Genomic DNA, 13,074 nt, shown 5'->3' with positions numbered 1-13,074 from the left:
TAGGTAGAATAAGGCTAGAGATAACAAATCAAACAAAGACTATGACTCTATTAAAAGACGACACAGCAACCCAGAGATTCTTAAGTTACATAGTACTGTAATACATATGAAGCAGTATACATATGAAGCTTCAACCACCTGGGAGTCATTCTTGTTCCGATGCATAATCTTGTTTCTATGAGCTGCATGATTTTAAAGTCTCTCAATAGAGTGCTAACCGCGCTGTAGACCCCCTCTTCCTTTATTGGGACCGCAACAGTTCTGTCGAGCTACTCGATCCATCCAACAAAACTGCAGGCGAAGAGAAATTGAACATGATTCTTATGGTCTGCAAAAGAAGGTAAAGGAACTAATAGAACCAAAAGACATAGAAAAGGATACATGGATTGGCTATCTAAAAATGCTCTATGCAGAGGAAGAATCAATGACGCTAGAACTAGAAACATCAGAAATTACCACAAATGAAGAAGTTAATATAAGTACACAGGAAGTTCGAAATACTTGAAAAGCTGAAGACCACAAAAGCTGCACGTAAAGACAGAATACCAAACGAATTATTAAAATATTGTGAAACAGCAATGACAGAATAATAAACAACATTAACTAACCAGATTATAAAACACACTAATATACCGGAAGAATAGAGAATGGGCGAACTAATTCTACCATTCAAAAGAGGAGATGAAAAGCCGCCAAAAACTATAGAGGTATCGACTTGCTAAATACTACCCTAAAACAGAGTATAAGTGTGAACAACAGTGTTTTCGTACTGAAAGATCGTTTGCAGAAAGATGCAATATTCTTCATAAAGCAAATGACTAGGAAATCACTAGAGTATAATAGACCAACATTTTTATGTCTGATTGATGCATTTGACAGAGTAAGGCTTAAATATATGATCCGTTTTCTGTATAATAGAGAAATTCACCTAGATATCACAAAAACTATTGAAAATAAAATAAAAATTCCATTTTTATTCAGTTGCAATGCGAAGGGAAAACAATCTTACTTTTCACTTAGAATACGGAGCGCAGTCCAGCACTCTGAATCGACGATTTTCGACTCTTATTGGAGTCTCATCGGAGAGACGTAGGCCTGCTGCTCCATATTCTAAGTGACCAACAACGAGAGTTTATCCCCCACACCGCAACTGACGTGAATAGATTAGGTGACTAGCGTCATCTTGCAAATGAAAGATGAAGTTTTCAATTCTAATAGCAACATTAATAATATTTAAAAATATTAAAATATCACTAAAAGATTTTTAAATTGAAAACTTATTGGTCCATTTCCTTGGTAACACCTCTATGGCTTCTAAAATTTGTAAAACAGATGGATGCTGAATCGAAGAAGACAAGAGGGAATTCAAAAACTTACAATTCACGACCCCGTCTGTTCAGCTGGTAAATTCCAACAGAAAATGGACCTAGTTACTCAAAGAAGTAACGAAAAATATAAAAATAAAATAAAAATTCCATTTTTATTCAGTTGCAATACGAAGGCAAAATAATCTTATTTTTAACTTAGAATACGGAGCGCAGTCCAGCACTCTAAATTGACGATTTTCGACTCTTATTGGAGTCTCATCGGAGAGACGTAGGCCTGCTGCTCCATATTTTAAGTGACCAACAACGAGAGTTTATCCCCCACACCGCAACTGACGTGAATGGATTAGGTGACTAGCGTCATCTGGCAAATGAAAGATGAAGTTTTCAATTCTAATAGCAACGTTAATAATATTTAAAAATATTAAAATATTACTAAAAGATTTTTAAATTGAAAACTTATTGGTGCACTTCCTTGGTAACACCTCCATGGCTTCTAAAATTTGCAAGCCAGATGGATGCTGAAGCGAAGAAGACAAGAGGGAATTCAAAAACTTACAATTCACGACCCCGTCTGTTCAGCTAGTATATTTTAACAGAATTCCAGAGGTAAGTTTTTTAATTCCCTCTTGTCTTCTTCGCTTCAGCATCCATCTGGCTTGCAAATTTTAGTGTTACCAAGGAAATGGACCAATAAGTTTTCAATTTAAAAATCTTTTAGTAATATTTTAATATTTTTAAATATTACTAATGTTGCTATTAGAATTGAAAACTTCATCTTACTATTAAAAATATCTACCAAAACAACAAAATGGAAGTCAGAATAAATGGACAATTTACAGAACCTATAGACATAGGCAGCAGAATAAGACAGGGAGACTCATTGAGCCCTATGCTCTTCAATTTAATCAGGAACGAAATCATCAAAAGCGTTAACAAAGGAAGAGAATACAGAATGTGAAACAAAAAAGTAAAAATACTCAGTTACGGCGACGACGCAATATTGATAGCCCAAGATGAAAATAGCCTGCAAAGACTAGTCCAAAGATTTAACATAAGAGCAAAAGGATTCGATATGACCATTTCATCTCAGAAAACTAAAACAATAGCAATCAGTAAAGAACCCATCAGATATAAAATAGAAATTGATGGCATCAGTAATGAACAAGTAATGGAAATAAAATACCTTGCAATTACATTGTCCAGCTATGGAGACCTGGACGAAGAAGTGAGAAATCAAGTACAAACAGCAAATAGACTGCCAGGGTATAAAATATATTAAAATATAGAACTGTAAATAGCAACAATTGAGGGACTCAAAGCAACAGTGACCTAAGCCACAAATTGAGCATTTTTAAATTAATATATCAATAAAAGCTTCTTCTTCTTCTTCTTCAGCCTTCAGTAATCCGACTTTGGACATAGGCCTCCCCCAATTCAATCCAGTGTTGTCTATTTTGCGCCACCTGTTTCCAGTTGTGTCCTCCAAACTTCTTTATGTCATCGGCCCTTCTCATTTGTGGCCTTCCTCTACTTCTTCTTCCTAACCACGGTCTCCATTGTTGTATTTCGTGATTCCATCTTTTATCCTTCAGTCGGGCATTGTGCCCTGCGAAGCATGTATTTGTTTTTTTGTCTATAAGCCTCACCCCGGGCATTGATCTTTCCATCGCTCTCTGTGCCTTTATTTTTTTATTTATATTGGCCTTGGTGAGTGTCCACGTCTGTGAACCGTACGTATAGGGAAGATACACTGATCGTAAACTCTGGTTCTCAAATATTGTTCTATTTTAGTGTTTTTCAAGATCCAACTCAGTTTTTCAAATCCTGCCCACGCTAACCTTATTCTTCTAGTAATTTCGGCGGTTTGATTTTCTTTGTTAACTTTCATTATCTGTCCCAGATAGATGTATTCGCTTACTGTTTCTAAATGTATGTCATTCAACGTTATTTTTGTAATGTTCGGTGTATTCGTCATTAATTTTGTTTTTTCCTAGTTCATATTAAGACCTACTTTTTCCGAAGCTTGAAATAGTTGCGTCATCATGGTCTGTAATTCTTCGAAACTTGTAGCGAATTCTTCTTCCATTAACATTTATTCCTTTATCTACCCAGTTAATGTCTTTGAACACATATCTTTAAGTCCCAGTGTGAACAGCTTTGGTGAAATAACGTCTCCCTGACGAACTCCTCTGTTGATTGGTATAGCTTTGGTTTTCTCATCTATTTGTATTTTAATTGTAGCTTTCTTATAAATATTATGTATGAGCATTCTGTATCGAGAATCTATCCTGCAGTTGTTCATAGCTCTCTCTATTGCCCAAAGTTCTATGGAGTCGAATGCCTTTTCATAATCAACGAAGCCAATGTATAAGTTTAAGTGATATTCATTGGCTTTCTCTATTAGCGTTCTGACTGTAAGAAGATGATCCGCTGTACTGTAACCCTTTCGGAATCCTGCCTGCTCTAACGGTTGATAGCTATCAAGCTTCGACGATAGCCTATTAGTTATTACTCTCGTAAACAGTTTGTACATTTGGGACAACAGGGAAATTGACCTATAGTTCTTCAGATCTCCCCTGTCTCCTTTTTTGAAGAGAATTATTGTCAAGCTTTCTTTCCAATCATCTGGGACTTCTCCTTTGTGAAGGCATTCGTTGAAAAGATTTTTCAATTCTTCGAGAATAATTTCACTCCCCTCCTTTAACATTTCGGCAAGTATTCCATCTGGGCCCGGAGCCTTATTGTTCTTTAGTTGTGCCATAGCTTGTTTTATTTCGAAGGATTCTATATTAGGGAGTACTTGTGAGTTGACATTTATTATCTTCTTAAGATTTTCCTTTGCAGTGTTATCTGAGTCTTTGTTTGAGGAATATAAATCACGGTAAAATGTTTGTGTAACTTTTGGATTTTGTTCTTTTCTCTTGTTTCTTTTCCATCTTTATCTTTTAATGAGATTATTAGAGGCTTTCCTATGTTTGGTCTTAAGCATTTTAGGCCTCGATTCTTTTCTATATTTTTTTCTGCCTGGTTTTTATTATAGATCCTTAAGTCATCCTTCATTCCCTTCTTTATTTGTTTATTCAATTCTTTGAAACCGTCGGTGTCTCGCTTTCCTTCGCTTAGAAATAGCGTTTTCCGTTTTTCCGTTTTTCCGTTTCCATCAACCGTTTTGTTCCAACGCTTATTTTGTCTTCTTTACTTTTCGTTTTCTTTGCCACAGTCAGGCCTGCTTTCAAGAGCTTTCGTTGCATTTCTCTATTAATTATGTTCATGTCGGTATTTTCTTGTTGATAATATCCTACAAATTCTTCTCTTAAGACTTCTCTGTACTCATCTCCCTTCTGCATCAATAATAGCACCAACATTAAATCTTCGGATTAACAGGGTTTACAAAACCTACCTCTATATTTGGCTAAATGGCGCTACATAATTTGTAGCGCCGCCGTCCCATAAACATAATGGAAATAGGAATGCAAAGGTTGCATTTATCTCAAAACTTCGTTTTTATCGTTGTTAGGCCACTGTTGCTCTAAGTGCCTCAATTATTCTAGTACCTATGTATCCCATCTTGGTACAAATGGGGCGGAAGGTAATGTAACCTCTTTCTCTATTGTCCTAAATGTTTCTAAATATATTTTTAACTTTTTACGCCGGCATCATATTTTGCTAAGTGTTATTTGTTATGCGGCCACGCTGAAACGTGGCCGCATAACACGAATGCATAGCACACAAGCGCGCTGAATGCGCCCAAATATTTGTCCTTTGAAGTGTGTCAAAAATCGACAACTAGAAGGGTAGGCGTATTTGCTATGTGTATGCGTTGTGCATGCGAATAGACGAATGAACCGTCCACACTTGGTCCTATGCGGCCAAATAAGGCGCATAACAAAAAACACATAACGAAGTGTGGTGCCTCCATTAGAAGTATCGTGACAAAGAAATATTTTTTTAAAATAAAAATGTCGAAACCCAAAAGACTCTATTTTCAAACAAATAAATGTTTAAAAATAATAAAACCTTTGGATTTCTTAGTTCGGAAACAGATTATCTCTTATACCTATTCCCATCATTCTAAAAATTGCAAGGAAAAGGGTGATGAATGTATGGACATGGGGAGTCTACATAGTTGTACTCAGGGCCGCGCCAAGGCTTTCAAGCGCCCTGGGGCAAGTAATTTTAGGCGCCCCTTTCCTCCTTCCTTTGTAAGTAGTTTTTTGTAGCTTAGTGAATCGTTATACGGTATACCTACAAACTATTTTTTTATGTGTTAGGAAAGTATCATCATCATCATAATCTAACCGTTATCGTCCACTGCTAAACCTAGGCCTCCTCTAAGTTTCTACAGGTCTCCCAATCTTGAGCTACCAGCTATCCAGTTCCCGGCAGTTCTCTTTACATCGTCACTCCAGCGCGTTGGTAGTCGATAGTCGATCTCTGCTTCGTTTATCCGATTGTCCGCCGGCGGTCGCTATTCCTATAATCTTCTAGTCTAGCTGTTGTTCGGTGTTCTTGCCACATGACCTGCACATCTCCAATTTTTCTTTGCTACATGTTCTACTATGTCTTTGATTTTTGTCCTTTGCCTGATATTATTTGGTATTCTGTCTCCTTGTGATTTTTAGCATGGCCCACTGGGTAACCCTTATTTTCTGCTCTTAGATTTTCAGCAGCAGTAAAGTAATATTATACTGATTATTTCATTCATAGGCGATTCTGACCAATAGAAAGCTACAGAAATCTAAATTAAATTGATAATTTTTGATAATTGCCCGTCGTCAAGTATATTAAGTCAGATGCCTTTCATTGCTACGAAAAAATACATTCAGTGACATTAATGACAATTAATGTTTTAAAAATTATAAAAGTGATGACTTTCAACCGTCAAATGCATATTTATAACAACTGTGTGTTTAATTGTACTAATTTGTACTTACATAAATAAATAACAATAAAATTTTGGTTTTGAACAGTTTTATTCATGAAATAATCGCAACAAATTGCACTCGACCTCTGAAATTAATATAGAATTTTTGTCCTCGTGACACTTTGACATAATTTCACTCGCCTTCGGCTCGTGCAATTAAAACTGTCAAAGTGTCACTCGGGTAAAATTCAATAATTTTAGAGCTCTTGTGCAATTACTACTGATAAGTTATTATGAATACTATAAATATTTACAAAAAACAACGATTACATTATCAGAGAACAAATAAATATATAATTATTATTACTATACATAGTTCATTTGCTGATGGTTTTTGCTCTGTATATTAAAGAACCGCTTGAATTGACATGAAATTTGGCATACGCATAGCTTATTTATAACAAAGAAAACAATTGATATTGCGTCGTCGGGGATGAAAAAATATACGTTAAAATTAATTCCGGAAGTGGATAAACTGACCAATTCTAAGCAACTTTTGTTCCATATACAGTTTTTTCACTAAGGCAATATTTTTCGAGTTATTTGCGAGTGAATATGTTCATTTTTCAACATAAAAACCACGGTTTTAGACGGTTTTTCGCAAATAACACAAAAAGTGTATATTTTATTGAAAAAATGTTCTTAGCAAAATATAGGCTATAAATAAATTTAAAAAACCTATGAAAGCATGAACTCGGTAGATCTAGTAGAGGAAGAGTTGAAGCTCGAGAAAAGTGGGTTCTTATTCGTCAAATTTCAAATCGACAAAATGAAGCACTTTTCGGGCAAAACTCGTTATAATGTTTTTAAAGTCTTTAGAAAAAGCTTTATTTTTGTTTTTTAAAAAAGTTTCTAGCAGCAAAAGTAAGCCAGTAATGCTGAAAATAAAGTTGTTCTTTTTTTTTTGGTCAAAAACATCGTAAAAATCTCCGCTTAATTAGATCCCCAATGAAATTAATCGTTACAGCCTTAAAATTTACTTCACTTACGTATATTTATATGATCTGGAAGTTTCACCATTCCAAAGTGCTTATTTTTGAAAAAAATTGGTTTTAAATTTAAAAAAAAATAACTTGAAATTTTGAAAGAAATGCCTTTTTTTCAAAATTTTTCCCAAGAATATATTTTTGATAAAAAACTTACTTTTTGAGTTATTTGCGAAAAACCGTCTAAAAACGTGTTTTTTTGTTGAAAAATAAACATTATTCACTCGCAAATAACTCGAAAAGTAGATATTGACTTGGACACGTGGCACTCCCTAGGGCAAAAGCACACGTCGACACAATAATCATTTTTTTCTTTGACATGTTGGCTATGTGTATGCCAAATTTCATGTTAATCCAAGCTGTTATTTAAAATTCAGAAGTTTTGCAATATTTTACCGTGAGTGAATGGAGTAATAGTTCAGTTTAATTAGAGAAATAACGGTTCGTACACTTAGGGGATCAAAGTAATAATAACTGCTATTTTTATATCTACCTACGATTGGCAAATTTTCAATTTTACAAGATAATAAAATATTATTAATATTTCTGGTAATTTCGGTATTGCCAAATTTTTTTTCGGCACCTATCGGCGCCTTTTTGGTCCGGCGCCGGGGGGGCACCGCCCCTCTCCGCCCTTATGGTCGACGCGACCCTGGTTGTACTCCACAACATATCAATTCACCGAGGTAAAGATCAACAAATCTGCTTCCTAGTACTCGATACGTGAGTAAAACCGTGGGTAGATAAAAGGCATTATATTTAATTTCGATTCAGAGATCATTACCATCTTTCTATGGACCATTTCGAACTCTTTTGTTCTCATCAGGAAAGCAACTGTAATGATGCTCTGAATGGAAAAATAAATACCTTTGCCATTCATGCCAATTACAAAATATAATTAACATTAAGACGCTATAGTGACCTCTATTAACAAAATGTAGAAACCCAAAAGACTCCATTTTCAAACAAATAAATGTTTAAAAATAATAAAATCTTTGGATTTCTTAATATTTTTTTATTTTTAAATTTATTTTTAAAAGTATTGATTCGAAACACTTTCCATAAGCTCAAAAGTATCCATAACAATTAAAAATTCTTCTTTTTTAAGCTTTTTTGTATTTTAATAATAAATATTATTCTTAGTCACAGCAGCTTGGAGAGAACCTTATCCAGGTTGGGTTGATAGCGTTAGTGGAATTACTGGAGTTTTTATGGAGTGTGGACGAGGCACCATTAAGTCAGTCCTGTGTAACGAAAAGTATAAAATGGATATTATTCCAGTGGACATAGTTGTAAATACTTTAATCACCTCTGCTTGGCACACAGTCTATCATAGGTAAGCTAATGAATAGTTTTAATTTTAAAATAATTTATGAAAACAATCAATTTTTTTTGACTACACATCGATAATAAACTAAACGGGAAATAAATTAAATTAGATAAAAAAGTAACCTAGATACCAGCGGCAAAATTTTAGCAGACGAGCTAATAGTCACAACTATACTAAAATCGCAAAAAAGATGCACTAGAAATAAACAAACTAAGACACGTTAAGTGTTTCGAGGAGAATTCCCGAATCATTATTTACAATGTGTAAACTTTGTAAATCATGATTTCTGATTTATAATGTATATACATTGTATATACAATGTAAATCATGCTTTGGGAGTGCTCCTTGTAGTCCAGGGCGCATCTGTTTTGAGGGGCGATTCGAAATTGGGCCCAGAGTCAGGTAACAAACCGTTAATGTGTACGAAATTGGGCCCAGGACCAAAATTTCTATGCAAAGGTATATACGAAATTCGGCCCAGATGATAAATACATAAAAAAAAATTGTATTTTGTTAATAAAGAAGTTATTTATAGTCCATTCTTTCACGGTTTTTGCTCTAAATTTTAAAGAACCGCTTGGATTGACATGAAATTTGGCATGCGTATAGCTTACATGTCAAAGAAAAAAAGTGATATTGTGCCGATGTGTGCTTTTGCCCCGGGGGTGACTTTCATCCCCTCTTGGTGGTGAAAAAATATATGTCCAAAATAAGTCCGGAAATGGGTAAACTAACTAATTTTAAATAACTTTTGTTTTATAGAGCTTTTTCGCCAAATCAACACTTTTCGAGTTATTTGCGAGCGAATATGTTCATTTTTCAACAAAATAACCACATTTTAGACGGTTTTTCGCAAATAACTCAAAAAGTAAGCATTTTGTCAAAAAAAACGTTCTTAGCAAAAGTATAGCTTACAAAAAGTAAAAAAAAAATGGTGTACGCGTTAGGTCTCTGGATCTCGTAGAACCAGAGTTATAGCCAATGAAAAATAGATTCATATTCACCCAATTTCAAATAGAATATTTCGACGTGAAATATCCAAAAAATTAAGCACTTTTTGGGGAAAACCCATTATAACTTTTTTAAAGTGTTTTAAAAAATCTTTATTCCTGTTTTTACAAGAAGTTTCTACCATTAAATTTAAGCAAGTTACGCTCAAAATAAATTAGGTCCCTTTTGTTTTTGCAAAAAAAAAAATCGGGAAGACCAACCCCTAATTAGCAACTTAAATGAAATTAATCGTTACCGCTCCACAAATTATTTTACTTATGTTGTGTTTATATGATCTGTAAGTTTCATCGATTCAAAGTGCTTATTTTTGAAAAAATTTGGTTTCAAAGTAAAATTTTTAAAAATTTAAATTTTGAAAAATATGCTTTTTTTCAAAATAACTTAAAAATTGTTAGAGATACCAAAAATCTCGAAAAACAGAAAAAGTCATATTTGCTTTTCTGAATATCATGTATTTTTTTGTTTTTCTGTTAGACAAAAATTGATTAAGATTTGGTGTTTCTAAATTTGCATACATTCGTGATCAGTGACTCGTTCAACCCATTTTAACTACAGCCCTTTCAATAATAAGGACTTTGAACCGATGAAACTTACAGATCATATAAACAATATATACACGAGTCAAGAAACTTGTGAAGTCGTAACGATTAAGTTCATTTAAGATAATAATTAGAGGGTGATTTTCGCGATTTTTTTACCAAAACAAAAAGGGACTAACTTTATTTTGAGCGTAACTTGTTTAATTTTGATGCTATAAATTTTTTTTATAAAACAGAAATTTAGCTTTTTTTAAACACTTTAAATAAGTTGTAATGAGTTTTCCCCGAAAAGTGCTTCATTTTTGGTTATTTCACGTTAAAGTATTCCATTTGGAATTTGACGAATATGAACCTATTTTTCATTAGCTATAACTCTGCTTCTACTAGGTGTAGAGACGTGATGTATACGCCATTTTTTAAAAATTTTTACGTGCTATAATTTTTATAAAAATATTTTTTCGACAAAATACTTACTATTTGAGTTATTTGCGAAAAACCGTCTAAAAGCGTGGTTATTTTGTTGAAAAAATTAACCTATTCACTGCCAAATAACTCGAAAAGTATTGACTTAGTGAAAAAACTCTATAGAACAAAAGTTACTTAAAATTAGCCAGTTTATCCATTTCTTGACTTTCTTTGGACGAATATTTTTTCACCCTCAAGAGGGGGTGAAAACCACCCCTAGGTCAAAAGCGCATATCGGCCCAATATCACTTTTTTTCTTTGACTTGTTAGCTATGAGTATGCCAAATTTCATGTCAATCCAAGCGGTTCTTTAAAATTTAGAGGTTTTGCAATATTTTGCCGTTAAAGAACGGACTATTATTGTTTAAAAAAAATCTACAACTTATATTACAGGTAGTAATTCATAAACAAAATGTATGTATAGAATTTATTATTAACATAATCAGGAAAAGTAGAATGACACTAACTTTACAAACTCAAGGGTAGGTACTTATGGATTTTTGTTGGTATTTACAAATTTGGTCTTTGAAATAGATATGCCTTTTTTTAGCTACACTGTTCTGAAATTTAAATGGAATGTTAACACTATTAATCTTGATGTAAGTTTCAGTTTGACATTGTAAAAGAACATCGACGAAAATATACAATGAGGGATGATTTTGATAAAATGAATTATTTAAGTGCGAATGAAATGATTCGCAGGCATTTGTTGTACGATTTAGTTCAGCAACATTTGCAGCCCAGAGTCCAGGTGGAAATAATGACCCTTCACTTATATAACTTTCCACTAAATAATCCGCAAATTTTACAACTTTTTCACTTTCCGGTTGAAATGGACATAATTCGAAAACAAACGTGTCGCTCACTTTTTCCGGTTCTAAAAATAATAGTCCAAAACAATATCTTAGCCACTTTCCAATTTCTGAACTTTTGTCCTTATAGTCGTTTGTTAATCCCAATTGTTGTATTTTTCGCCACCAAGCTTGGGTTAGATGAAATCTACAGCCTATTAACTTCGATTCTGGCCAAACATTATTTACTGCATTATGTATGGATTTTTCAAAATCCACTACAACATACTTGGGATTAAAACACATTTTACGTTCCACCACAGTTTTTAAAATAAGTCTAAAACAAGCTTCATAGGAAAGTTCGGATTTGTTAGGTAATAAACAAAATAACAATGGGATATAGTGTCCATTAAAACAGCCATGAAGCGTAAACAGTTGCTTAAAAAATTTAGTACAGTAATCGAAAGTTCCATCTACATACAATATTTCTGTCTTGGACAACCACTCTAAGTTAGTTTGGGTCCCAAAAATAATAATGTTGTAGTAGAAAATATTATTTTACAAAACAAAACTTTCACTTTTATTAGTGGCTTTAAAACCTCTAATGCTGAATGCACTTCTCTTACATTTTTGGGTAAGGTTGGCATTGACTTTCTTCTTGCGTTATATATATTCTGTTTAATGCACTTCACATCATTAATATTTAAATTATTGCAGTCACTTCTTAACACAGAACACATAACTTTTGACGGTCTGTCGCGAATATCTTCTACTGCTTTCCTTTTGGCACTGACAGACACTTTTTGTCTTTCTATAACATTTTCGTCCAATTTATCATGATTATGATTTAAACTCCCAGAACATAAAAGTCGCTCCTGGTCTTCTCCGTTGGTTAAAATAAAGGCTTTACATGATTTTTTAACACATCTCGACCTGCTTTCTCCGGATGGTACTAGGCGATGAAAACAAAATTTATAATTTTCATGAATAACTAATATTTTACCCCTTTCACTTATCATTTCACTCAACTGCGACATATTTAACAGTACAAAACAACAAGTACACTACTTGAATGAAACAGAGAAACTAAATAATAATTTCAACATATTTACACATTTCCTTCTACCTGCTAAGATCTCTGGGCCAATTTCGTATTAGCCTTATCTACATACAAGTGTTTATACACCTTTTGCATTAATAGTTGTTGGGCCCGATTTCGTACTGCCCGTTTTGAGATGGACGTTGAGAGGTGACTCATATTTTTTTAAAACTTTAAAAGGGTAAACCCTGTAGTTGGCTGTATACCTTTGTTAAGACAACGTAGAATGAAGTAAACACTTCTGTTGTATGTAGGTATATAATTTATTAAAAAATTCTTAAAATTTATCCACAAGGGAGTGGAAGTACAACAAAACGTTTTCGGTCAAACTGACCATCCTCAGTGTAAACGTCCAGTGTACAAGTAATTGAAACTAGCCACTTGAATAGGTGTAAAACCTCAAAATAACATTATTGCTACATTATGAGCTGTGTAGTAATCGACAATAAGTCGATGTCTTAAGATTAAAAATATATCACATGTGGATGTATGTCATCCTTGCTCGGAATTTACACAAGGTTGTGATCAGGTGAGAGGTTAACAACCAACTGAGGTGAGAGGTTAACAACCAACTGAGTTGGTTGTTAACCTCTCACCTGAT

The 13,074-nt window shown here is 33.7% G+C and overlaps 1 protein-coding gene across 2 annotated transcripts in view; it reads left to right on the top strand.

Annotated features, from left to right (window-relative positions):
* Window positions 1-13,074, top strand: part of LOC126881492 (putative fatty acyl-CoA reductase CG5065) — a 62,261-nt gene that overhangs the window by 25,902 nt on the left and 23,285 nt on the right. For both annotated transcript variants that reach the window (XM_050645777.1, XM_050645778.1), the window contains exon 7: window positions 8,382-8,574. In XM_050645777.1, coding sequence (XP_050501734.1) covers window positions 8,382-8,574 — 193 coding nt within the window. The remainder of the gene's footprint in view (window positions 1-8,381; window positions 8,575-13,074) is intronic.

Source organism: Diabrotica virgifera, chromosome 3 (genome assembly GCF_917563875.1).
Source record: "Diabrotica virgifera virgifera chromosome 3, PGI_DIABVI_V3a".
NCBI lineage: Eukaryota > Metazoa > Arthropoda > Insecta > Coleoptera > Chrysomelidae > Diabrotica > Diabrotica virgifera.
The sequence above is the reverse complement of the archived record's forward strand: the minus strand, read 5'-3'. Positions and strand labels throughout refer to the sequence as shown.